The sequence below is a fragment of the Aspergillus vadensis genome, assembly GCF_003184925.1.
Source record: "Aspergillus vadensis CBS 113365 unplaced genomic scaffold BO88scaffold_27, whole genome shotgun sequence".
Classification (NCBI taxonomy): domain Eukaryota; kingdom Fungi; phylum Ascomycota; class Eurotiomycetes; order Eurotiales; family Aspergillaceae; genus Aspergillus; species Aspergillus vadensis.
Window position 1 is genome coordinate 425,545 of NW_020292065.1, and position 12,265 is coordinate 437,809.

General features: G+C 49.8%; 3 protein-coding genes across 3 annotated transcripts; 2 read left to right on the forward strand and 1 right to left on the reverse strand.

Moving 5' to 3' along the window:
• Positions 1 to 2,029: 2,029 nt before the first annotated feature.
• Positions 2,030 to 4,482, forward strand: ace1 (putative C2H2 transcription factor (Ace1); the record flags this gene model as incomplete). Its single annotated transcript, XM_025703458.1, has 5 exons — positions 2,030 to 2,561; positions 2,619 to 2,884; positions 2,939 to 3,147; positions 3,199 to 3,471; positions 3,522 to 4,482. The coding sequence occupies 5 exons, from the start codon at positions 2,030 to 2,032 to the stop codon at positions 4,480 to 4,482; spliced, it is 2,241 nt and encodes a 746-aa protein (XP_025558877.1).
• Positions 4,483 to 9,771: 5,289 nt separating this feature from the next.
• On the forward strand, positions 9,772 to 10,812 carry BO88DRAFT_457590 (DUF1917 domain-containing protein; the record flags this gene model as incomplete). Its single annotated transcript, XM_025711000.1, has 1 exon — positions 9,772 to 10,812. The coding sequence occupies one exon, from the start codon at positions 9,772 to 9,774 to the stop codon at positions 10,810 to 10,812; it is 1,041 nt and encodes a 346-aa protein (XP_025558878.1).
• Positions 10,813 to 10,914: 102 nt separating this feature from the next.
• BO88DRAFT_396282 (COG1/VPS51 family protein) lies at positions 10,915 to 12,221 on the reverse strand. Its single transcript, XM_025705232.1, has one exon. The coding sequence runs from the start codon at positions 12,136 to 12,138 to the stop codon at positions 11,236 to 11,238; it is 903 nt and encodes a 300-aa protein (XP_025558879.1). The 5' UTR covers positions 12,139 to 12,221; the 3' UTR covers positions 10,915 to 11,235.
• Positions 12,222 to 12,265: the final 44 nt, after the last annotated feature.

Here is a 12,265-nt window from a genome sequence, read left to right on the forward strand (position 1 = left end):
AGAGCAGATTCCAGGTCGCTGGCTCCAGAATTAACCCCACTTTGTTCTAATGGTCCTCTTAATGGTCTGTCCTCCCTGGTCTGATAATGTCTCACTTTGGGATTGCCGAGTTTTGAGCTAGCCTCGTATCCAAGGGCGTCCCGGTCGGAGAATGACAAAGCAATGTAAAAAAAAACACGGAGGCCTGTCACACAAATAATCCAGTCTGCGACAGTTTATGTAGGGCGAGGAAGAGATTGACTCCCGCGCGTCAGCGGAACAGTTAGGAAAGCGACACTTTCTATGGTCATTGGCTGTTGCCCTGCTGCAAGTGGTTAGAGACCCTCCAATCACTGAGATGTTGTTGGCAGGTGGGAGGGTTGCCATGCACCTCATCGTCATAACAATGAGCCTCATTTCCTCCAATGTACTTCGTAGGTACGGAGTAGAAGGGAAGCACAAGGATCTACGAATGCTGAGGCTGGTCTGCGAAATTTTGGTGCATCAGATTCGACACAGGCTACGTGGGTGGCTACGAGGCGGTTGGGGATTGGCTCAGAAAAGATCAGCCTGTCATAAAAGACAGATCCAATGGCATCAGCGACCTCTGCGGTTCGGTCCTCCACGGCCAAGGTCAGTGCAAAGCTCGGCCATGTTGGTGTTGTCCCTTCCTTAGCTCTTTGGGGTTGGTTACCCAAGTAGGTAGGTCTTTCGCAGTCGTTATTACCTAGTTAGTACTAAGTTACTCCCTGAGGCGGGCAGTGGTACTGTATCATATGATAACAGTAAGCGGAGCCGGGAATTGTGATTGGCTCTCATAGGGTATCGTGTTGGCGGATGACAGTTTGCGCGATTAGTAAATACTAGATGAAGTGCTCCTGCTGAGATACATCCGTTGCAGGTGTTGATAAGTTGGTTTCGTTTGTTTGGTACAGAAGCAAGGTCGAGCCGTGTCCCAAACCCCGAACAAACATTGACCATTCTACTACGGAGGAACAACCATACGACTACGAGATTTCAAAGGAAAAGGACAGCAAGTCCAGGACAAAGTTTAAATTGCCCAAAGTTCCTCCGAGGTTCTGGAGCGTAAGTATGGATACTGTTAGTTCTATCGACCCCGTTGGTCTCTATTTTCGGCAGTCCCGGTATGAGCCCCCACTCCAGTTGGAACTATACTGCACTATTATTGGTCAGCCCTGGTGAGAGCGGGGCCCGGATGAGGCGGAGAACGGGAATTAACGGCCCCGACCACGGATGTATTACCATCCGCCCGTAACTTACACACCAACCTCAGGCGCAAAGCGTGTAAATGAATTACCGTCTTGGCCGTCGAGGAGAATCGTCCCCGATGGGGCCATGCGAGATAGTCCCTCCAATGGCAACCTGTATTACTCTCCGACTATCCCTAGATTAGGCTAGCGCAACTCGTCTATCAGGCAGACATCGAAGACGACTCAGCCCGGATGAACAGCCTCAGTCTCCCTTACCTTCCAAGTGCCATGATCCATACTTGACCCCATCCTTTTCCTTCCACGTTCTATCATCTCCGCTATCCGTATTCATTATTCACCTTCCCCCCCCAAACCCTCCTGTATAGCGCCCGTTTTAGGCCATTCATAAGCCTAGATCCATTCTCGTTGCTTGTTTTCATCGTAAGGGGTGTTCATTGTTTTCACCATAAGCCGCCCGGGGCCTCCCGTCACCCCCTTCACCCTTCACCTTGAGTCGTGATCCTCGAAATACCATCGTCGGTCAGAACCACACCCCTTGAGCCCCAGTCCTAGTGAGTTCCTCCAACTTTCAGCCCCAGCTCCATCACTTACCTACCCCCTTTCCCTTCTCCTGGACCGTCCAGAAACCAACTAACCTTCTATTCTTTCGAATCAGCCCATCGCCAGCACCGTACGTCATTAGAGCCGCATCAACAGTGTACATTCATCGATCTCCCAAGTTTCTTCCGCAAACATACCGGACAAGTGAGTCACCGCGGCAAGAGGGGTGCGCCAACTCAGCAACGTGCCTTGGACCACTGCTCCGCTACTCGCCCACCATGAATACCATTCGGAATCCAGACGCCATGAAGTCTCAAAACCCCCGCCGGGGGCGTCACGTATCACGACCACCATCGCTCGCCTCCACGGCAGACGTTCATGCATCGCGCTCGCGCTATCAGTTGAAGAAGAATCAAACATTTCACTCGAAAAGCCCGTCTTCGTCCGATGATGAGGATCCCCTCGCGGACCTAGCCTGTTCACCTCGTCGCTCCTCGACCTCCCCTGCCGCCCTTCAAGCCATTCTCGCCGGTCAGCAACGTATGAACAAACTTTTGAGTCGCTTCGACCTAGATTCTAGCGACTCAGCGCCTCGACAAGAGCGCGACGGCCTCCCAGTTCCCAGGGGTTATCTTGAGATTCACTTCGAGCGCTCACAATCCGGCAAAGGAGATTCCTTTCATTACGATCTACGCAGAGGCCCCTCGAGGAAGGATTCGCAGACCAAGGTCAGGAAGGTGCACTGCCACCCTTCTGATAGTGGTCTAGGAACATCAATTAGCAGCTGTGAGACCGCATCCGCACGCCAAGGTGAGATATCATTGCTACGGGCTTCTGACATGCATTTTTATCTAATCTTGCCTGCAGCCAAAGAGAGCCGCTCAAAGACAGTCACGCGCACACAGTCGGCTATCACTAGCTCTTTAATGGCTGTTGAGCCGGAATCTGCTTCGAAGCAGAACCTCAGCCTCAGCGCAAGCGAGGAGATTGAAAAGCGAATCCTCACCCCCCTACTCGGGCAGGAGTTTTGCAAGCCCTTCCATCACCTTGTCGAGAGCGCTCGCGAGCAGATCGAGAAGAAGCAGATTGGTACTCTTCGTGATCTTGAGAAGTCTCTCCTCCACGGAGCTGCTGTAAGCACAATCCGAACACTAGCATCAAATTGCATGCCACTTACAAAATTACAGGACGTGGAAGCGGAGGTTGGCTCTTACTACCAGTTCTGCAGTTCTACTATCTTGTGTCTGAGTGAGACGTACACTCACCTGGACCCCCGGGACCTGTGCATCCCTACGGATAAGAGCTACAGCAACTCGTACTTTCTCGACCTTACTGCCCAGGTCCACCGTTTCAAGGCCATGCGGGACGAGGCTCGCAAGAATAAGAAAGAGGCATCGTATGTTTACTCCCCAAACAATAGGCAGAGATCAGAAACTGACCAGCTCAGTGAGCTCAAATTGACACTGGAGGGCGGCATGAGCCAAACTGGACGTCCTCTTGAGCTCGTCGCACAAAAGGAAGGCCAGGCGGTCTCTATGCAGACTGGTGAGGCTTATGATGCCCACGCTCCACCCTTGGTGAAGCGTACACTTAGTCTGAATGAAGCGGACGAGGGAGCTAGGCGGTCTATGGCTCGCCGCAAGAAGAACGCTCCTCCCATGAACATCAACACCAAGTGCTCTCACTGTGACAAGATCTTCCAGAGACCTTGTGATTTGACGTAAGTATATGTGTAGGAGTCAACTTATACGGCTACTGACGGTTCCACAGGAAACATGAGAAAACGCACTCGCGTCCATTCAAGTGCCCCTTTGAAGGATGCAAGTACCACGAGCTTGGATGGCCTACCGAGAAGGAGAACGAGCGTCACGTCAACGATCGTCATTCGACCACTCCCCGCATGTATGCATGCACGTTCAACGGCTGCGCATACAAATCGAAGAGAGAGAGTAACTGCAAGCAGCACATGGAGAAGGCTCACGGTTGGAACTATGTGCGTGCCAAGAACAATGGACGCAATGCTAAGCGGCGGGCTACTTCGGCTCGCGCCAGTCCAGCTGAAGACAGCACGGCTCATTCGAGCCCACTGCACATGAGCCCTGACCAGGTCAGCCCTGTTCAGCTGGCCCCCGCTCAGTTGGCTTCCCTCCAAATGGCTTCGGATATCAGCTCTTTGCAGATGACTCCGGACCAGGTCAACTTGCTGCAGATGAATGCTGACCATATGAGCCCTCTCCAACTGAGCCCGGACCATATGAGTCCACTCCAAATGACCCCCGACCGTGCCAGCCCTGCCGAAATGCTCTCCCTTCAGATGAGCCCGGATCAGGGCAGCTCGGTTCAAATGAGCCCACCCCAAGTCAGTCCCGCTCAGCTCAGCACACCGGCAACGGGCCCTCTCCAATCCCCGGGATTTGTCAACAACTATTCGCAAAACCCGATGTTGCCGCTGCAGGACCCGTACTCCCAGCTGAAGCACGAAGACTGCGTCTTGTATACCGACAATGACTTCGCCCCTCTCAACGGAACGACAGACTTCTTCGAGGACGCCTCCTTCGGGTACGGTGAGCATATGTACCAGCCTGGCCAGATGGACTTTAGCTCCATTGGAGCTTTTTACGATGACTCTATCATGAACAGCATGCTCTTCGACACTGCTGCCAATGGCAACAACAACTTTCCAGATGAGAGCATGTACATGTTCAATCAAACGCAGATGCCACCGTTCTAGGTAGCTCACTCATGCTGCAAATGAAATGTCGAGTCTCTGTTGGATTGTTTTCGGACACTCGTTTCAATTGGCGTTGTTTCTCTAGCGAATTTAAGGGTTGGGATCTCAATTTTACTAAAAGAATGGCCACTCTCTACCCACAAGGCTGCAGTAGTAGCCTTTGTTTATTCTACATTTCTACCATTCAAGTTGTATGTATCATTCAAGGATAGATTGCCCTCTCACTAGTCACGACCATAGTCGAGAGCCTTCAGAAGCGCAACATCCTTTTTTTTTCTCACGGTTGGACTATTCATTCTTTTGCCTGTTGCCTTGATGACGGCACAGTGCAGGTTGAGCTACATGCTATGGGACTTTGGACGAAGCGAATCTTATTATCATGTTCACGAGTTATTCATCTAAAATGGTACCTCCATTCAAACCATCCATAGTAGGCTTTCCATGCTATCTTGTAGACATACTCTTTATGATCATCATTGAACATACTATATACATACTGGGAAACGCTACTTAGACTCGCTCGAGAGGTCTCTGTGCGGGCGGCGTGTCAGTATAGTGTACGCATACGACTTTGAACAGCATGTGTTAATGATTCATATAATGTAGGCATGCATTCTATGACGTTTACAGGGTAAACACAACACCTTTACTGTCAGCTAGTCGTCAGCTACCTGTCTCAGCGATGTCTTCCCATAGCTTCACCTCAATAGTACCCTGGTTCAGTAAATAGGAACAATTAATTTTATTAGAATATAGACACTAACACACACTAAGGACATCACTTGCCCAGCTCACGAGAGTTTTCATAATCCAATATATCTTTTGCAAAAGCGAAGATATGCAGAAATATGGCAGGCGTAGCAAAAGTGCTTTCGAAGGACTTTGCTCACTGAATTGGTTGGTTCTTCATTATTGGCCATGCTGAAGCTCCTTGATAGCAAACAGTGTCTTGGGTCCGTCGATCCAACGCCTTCCCCTACTCGTTCGGCCTGGGTCAGTTTAGTGTAGTACGTAACGGTAGTATCCTTCACAAGCTTTGACTTGACTTCGCGACCCGCGTCGTGGAGTAAGCAGTATGTGGTCTCTGCGATCGTTTGACCATCGGTGGTTGCGTACTTCCAAAGTCTGTTACCCATTTCTGGCTTCAGGAACACCGGTTTATATCCTCACTGTTCACTGACTCACTAGCGAGTTTGAGAGTCAGGTTTGTTGTCCAACCAACTTGTTGACCGCGAGGCGTCATCTCTGCATCTTTGGGTATCTTAAGTATGTATGGTCTCCTCAGTGTTGACGACAAGGAGACGCGCTATTAGGAACGGAAGGAGACAGAATCTCTTTGGCTGTACTTTTTCTCTTGCCGAAAGTTTGTACAAGCTTCATACAAGTAAGCGGACTGTATTTGAAGGTATAATTGGGATACACAATATAGTCATTGTTATGTCCAATACTTATATCACAAGCAGAATCGATGTGGGCTCGGAATATGCAGTGATTGGTGAACGAGATGCAATATCGAGCAGGAAGCGACCATGACTGTTCCAGCATTCATTGATAAGAAATTTAAACCCTAAACCCTGGCGTGTGACCAATTCTCCGTCCAAAGGTTAGCTCCTATGGAGAACTGCCGCCTCTTTTCACTTCGAGCGGGAATGTGTTAAGCTTTTCTTGCTCTTCTAAAGTACCCTTCAGATGTCCCTGCTGAAGATCTTGACATTCTGCACCCACCAGTTATATAGAAGAGATTCAGCTTTGATAGATCTTCCTTCTTGAGAAATCGTCGAAGCCATTATTCCATCAAGGCGGAGCACGGTTTATTCTTCACCTGCTGTTGGATTGGCAATCGTTCTAAGGGCAAACTGGATCTACCTGCGGAATCAGTCGTGGACGGTTAGTTTTATCCCATAATTCCAGTGTGCCATGTCAATTTGTATGGCTAATATGGCAAGCCTTCATATATCTCCCTTTCTTTGATGCTTGACCTAAACTCTTAGCACAGGGAAGTCCCCGAACAGCCCGTGACACCCGAATAGCAGAGCAGAGATGTTAGCCCTTGCTATAAACCAAGGTGTGTAGTCAGCGATGAATCGAGTCAAGTACTCCATGTTTTCCAGCCACAGTGGGCCCAAGCAACTTCACGAATAATGCCATGAGTTTCCTCTTTGGATGGACTCTTCCAGAAAACTAAGATCTCGCTTCGACATTTTCGAGATTCCTTTGCGCTCCTTTTTGAGCTTCTTCTCCACGCGGTTGCTTATGCGGCTACCAGCCCTTGAGAAACTGCTGGCCAGAAATATGGCCTTGTGGATGACCTATGTGAGTCGTCAACTTAATACCAAACGGGAATAATGTAATTTTTCTTCTTAATGGGAATAACTAACTGCAGTGGGATGTCTATAACCAGAGCAGAAGAGTATTGGTTTCCTGTTCCAATTTATGTAAGTAAAGGGGGCAAAGAGGTTTCTGCATCTGCTTCAGAGACTACCCGGATGCATGTTTCTTGGTAGCCAGGTTCGACAGCAAATACTATAATATGCTAGCGCTTCAATAGAAGAGTGACATGGGCATCTCGCACTATATTGCTAGGAGTGATGGCAATGACTGGATACCTGCACACGTCATTTCCCTGAAGCAGCGGCTATAAGGACTTATGAGGTCTGATATCCCATTTGTGAGCTTCCATGGCTTTTTCGAATATATGGCTCCGCAGAGTACGTCAGATAACTGACAAGATATGAGGTCAAATTGTATGGCTCGTAAGCACCATTTGCTGTTCCTAGAGTGAAGTCTTTGGTGCTCGAGTAAGTTCTTAGGCCAACGAAACGAAGAAAAACCAGATCGACCTTCATATCACGCAACAATGTTCATCTCCTCCAACTCCCCGAGTTGAACGTATCTTCATCAACTTGCTTGACAGTCCTAACGTCCACGTTGTTAAGAAGGACTGCATGCACAGGAGCATCGATCAAGGCGGTCCACTTCCCCAAGATTACTTGGGTCTTCCGAAAGTCACGTTCGCTTCAAGGCGTTGTTGACTGGGAGCCATTCAGTCAGGAACAGAAATGAGGAGAAGCTTGATCTTTAGCTCCCGACAGCAGGGCCAGATGTCTGTCATCGATCGGGGCGATTCTGCGTGTCCTCTGCGTCGGATAGAATTCGGTCATTGTCATGCGTACTCCGTCACTATATACCAGAGTAATTATCAGGGCAAGCGCCAAGCCTAAATTCAAGTTTGCGGAGCTTGTCTTCTCCCAGACGCAAGCCGCTATTTCTTCTGGTCTATTCTAAAGTGCAACAGAACCTGCGGAACAGCAATTGAAGTTATAGAGTGAGTGGCTTTCCAATGACTCGTGTAGGTAAAGACGAGTTTTCATGTTAGCGTTTTGGTATAGTAGGGCTCGATTATCTGTCCGCCCTCCTTCTGGCCACTATCAGTCAGCAGGCATATCCGGCTTTATAACATTTAGGTTGTCACTGTCGTTGTATGCTAGATTGCCATCGCAAATGGTCTCATAAAGCGAACCAGCTGCTTCCAGGAGTGTTTGTTGGGTGTTATTCCACAGTCATCTCTGGAGAGAGTCGAAAGTAGTTCAACTTGCTCCTACTTGTGATTCCCGATAAGGTGCACCAACCCTTTTGCGTTGAGTCTGCTCCGAACTTGTCATATAGTAGGCGGAGGGAAAAAATGATGAAGGTGTAATACCCCGACATACTACCTTTTGTTCATAGCGCTGTCCCTATATCTTCGAGATATAACATTTCCCGCATGGATCAATGATCTGGACCCATTCACTGCGTTCTAGCCCTAAAAGGCAGGGCACACGATGGTCATTTTCTGCCGAGGCTTTCCATACACTGGTGGAATAGTGACAAGACTGTTCCGAAGAATAAAGTGACTGGTGTTGAAGTCAACATTGATAGGCACCAACGCATGTCGTTCCTTGTCCGACGACATGCCCACTTATCAAGGCGACGTTCTCGATAATGGGAAGTATCGCATCCTAGAAAACCCTAGGGTCGTTTCTAGTACAATCGCAATGTGCAGCATTGGTTAGCTAGCTTATAGAATACTTGTTGGGTTTCTACCTTGTCTTGGCAAGAAAGCTTGTTTATCACAGTTTGTCAGGAAGAGCCATGAACTCTATCAGCAGGCTAGATGTATTGTCCACGTCTATCATGCGGTAGTAGACGTGAAGCCTAGCCACGAGGACATAGCTTCTCATTAGACCCACAGTGTTCAATGCTCCACTTCATCTCTTGGGTGAAGCTTTCTCCTGTCAATTGTCCCTCCTGAAAGTAGCTTTTATCGATATAGATGCGGCCGCTGATTTCTGTAAACGCATGCGTGCTGTCGTCCTCGTCGTAGTTCTTTGATGGCGCAAGAAAGTGACTGCCTGATGGTTCTTGTAATGTTGCATATTCGATCTCGTCAAGTATTGTTGAATAGCCATGTCTTGGCCGACTATCGGCCTGCAACGCCCTGAAATGGATTTATGGCGGAGGTACACATCAAGTGCAACTACAGGGTTGGCCCCATTCAATGAGAAGTTTAATAAGAAAGTCCTCGTGGGATTTAGGGCATTGTTTCTTGCATTACGACTGTAGAATTATTGAGCAGGGCCCCAATGCGGTTTGCTGTCCTCCACCATGGCTCTAACTTGAAGAGAACATATAGAATGAAAGATATCATGGAGATTGAAATGATCTCTGCAAAACGTTGTTTTTGTTTATACGACTATCAGTAAGACCAAGTAAACCTACAGGGTCTTGGGTCATTCCTTCGAATTCAAGCCACTATTAAGGATCAGGTTCCATATGCCAGATTCATCTAGCACAGCACTAAGGCATACTTGTTGCTGTGACCAAACTAGGAAAGACAGGTTTGCTTTCTTTATAAGGTATATCAGTCGATCAAGGCTTGTCTATCACTAATGAAACCAGGGCTGTAGAAAGTCCAGTGCATATATAATGCCTGCAGGGGAGATGACCAACCAGAAAGATGAAGAAGAGAAGAAGAGAAGAACGAGGAAAAGACTGCAAATTTATAGGCAAACGCCAGACCACTAATTCACCCATAAATGGCACAGTGACTGTGGCAGTGGTGGGTGGGAGTGACAAGCCCCAGTCGCCTTCACTTGTTCCACCTTCAGCCTCATTCAACCAGGCCTCTCCCCATTCGATCTATCACTCTTTCTCTACCCCCATCCTTATTCATATACGTCCATCTACTATCCTACATCTCGCCCTATCATCACTATCAAAGATTCACCACAGATGCCTAACAAAGTCACCATGCCAGACCTATCAGAAGAATCCAGTTTCTACGGCTTGTACTCCCTCCAATGCAAACGAACCCACCAACTAACCAACCCCACAGGTTCGGAGGAAGAGACAACACGTCTAGAAGAGGAAGTGTCCAAACTCGACACCGACCACTACTGGACAGACATCCATCCACATGAGTACAATACCATCAAGCAAAACGTCCTTGCAGCCCGAGGAACCATGCCCTCATCGCCATCCGATGCATCAGATGCACCCGAGCCCATGGACCTTACAACTTCACCCCCATCAACCCCAATCCCCACCCACGACTTCGACGTCCCAATTTCAAGCACAGACACAACCCCAATCAGACACAACCGCCCCTCACCCAACGAACCTATATCATCCTTCCTCGCCCGTCTACGCCCATCATCCACCCTCTCCACATCCCCCACAGGGTCCTGGATATACGTATCCAGCTACAGTTACCAGAACCCCCAAGCGGACATCAAGAAGCTTGTGAAAGACGGCACAGCCGAGCTAGGCGCGCACGAGGACAGGATCTCCCAGGCGCGGGCCGAACACGCTAAGAAGCCGAAGAAGACGCAAACGCCGGCTGCGCTGACGCGCGAACTCACCAGGCACCGTGTAGATCTGGAGAGGACGCTGTTTGCTCTGGCGCGGGAAACGGGTGTGGTTTCGGGCAAGTGGATGTTGTTTATCTCGCCGGCGAAGGTGGATGAGGTGTGGGGGGTGGTGGCGGAGGCTACGGCGAAGGGGGAGTTGGGGTTCGGGGCTAAGGTGGCTACTGCTACTGCTACTGCTGGTGGTGGTGAAGAAGGGGGTTCAAACAAGACGAGGTTGATTTGCATCTATACGAAGGATTATGAGGATAGAGCTGATGTGGAGAGGGTTTTGAGGAAGATGGTAGCTTTGGAATTGGTGGATTTGGATGGACGGCCGATTTATTATAAGTGTGATGCGTATACGCATTTGGATATCAAGGGGGGTAATGTGTGGGGGTTGAGGGCGAGTATGTACTCGAGTCGGGATTTTGGGAAGAAGTAGATTGTGATATTGAGTTTGGGGTTGAGCTGGTGTCTTGGACATTTGGTCTGTGCTTGGATATGATATGATGTGAACGTTGGTATGTATGCATGTTGTGGGTATATGGTTTCATTAATCTATATTGCGTTGCAGTGGCTTATAGAAGATAAGTGGTAGCTCAGAGACCGGCTCGAGCTGTTTAAATGCCTTGATGGATGAGACAAATGTCTGTCGGTCTGGAGGTGGCTGAATGGTGATAGCAAGGCACCCTCTTGTACCATGCTGGGGCCCACGTTATGAACCCGAGATGAAGATGGATCTTCAACTGAACATGGGTGCACCGTACTGACTCCGGAGAGGCTACTCTCACGCATTGCGGGGCATATCAACCCCAATCCAACTGTTGATGAGTCTGAAAAACCCTCAGGTATAGAATCCCCCAACTCAATCTTCTCTCCCCTCCATAACCTTCTCACAAGCCTCCCTAACCTCCTTCACACCCTTCACCCCCTCCCACTTATCCAACAACTTCTTCACCTCACCCCAATCCCCCTCCGCCTCATCCCCCTTCCCCTCCTCCAACAACTTCTCCAACCTCCCCGGCGCCGCAAGCACCCACTTCACCGTCCCTTTTTCAGCCTTCCTCCTCTCACCCCCCTCACTCTCCTTAACCTCCCTCATCCTCCTCTGCTGCTCCTCCCCCTCCTGAATCAAACCCCCAGCAGTCTCCGCCACAAACGCAATCGCGGGCCCCAGCGTCTTCGTCATCGTCAACGGCGCGCCCCGATCATCCATGGTCCTTCGCATCTTTCCAATCGTCTCAACAGCCCTAATCAACTTCGAGTAATTATCATACACCAGCGCCTTGCGCTCACTGTCCAACGTGCGGATATCCCCGACAAGCGTATTCTCCGCTTTCAGGACCGTCGATAGCGACGACGAAGCGAGGAGCTGGTTCACGTAGCGTTGCGGGTCGAAGTCCGGGCTATCGAGCTCGGTTCCTGTTGTGGAGAGTATGGATGGGCCGCCGGCACCGCTACTGCTGCTGGAGATGTCGCCTGCGTCGGTGTGCCGCGGGATGCTGCGTGAGCGGCGCCCGTCATTGTTGGGATCGGCTGCGGAGGAGGGTTTGAGGTTGTAGTAGTCGCGGAGGGCGGCGCGGTTGCGACGGGGGTGGAGGGATGGAGAGACAGCGCGGGCGGTGGATGGGGTGGAGGAGGCGCTGAGGTTGTTGAGGTTGTAGTTTGTGTTGAGGGTGTCGAGGGAGGGTCGGTGCGAGGATGTTGGTGTTGGAGAGTGGGCGCGGGATGAGGCGATTGAGGGGCGGGGGGAGGAGAGGGCGGACATGTCGATTGCAGATTTCGTAAATGTAAATTGTCAGAAGGTGAGGTTAGAATATAGGTGCGTATGTATTTTGTAGTGGTTCGTGAAAAGCAGTTGAAAGGTTAAAGATCGCCCCGATAAGGAGAGTTCA

Coding starts and splice junctions, on each gene's coding strand:
- BO88DRAFT_396282 (XM_025705232.1), bottom strand. CDS start 12,138: ATGTCCGCCCTCTCCTCCCCCCGCCCCTCAATCGCCTCATCCCGCGCC.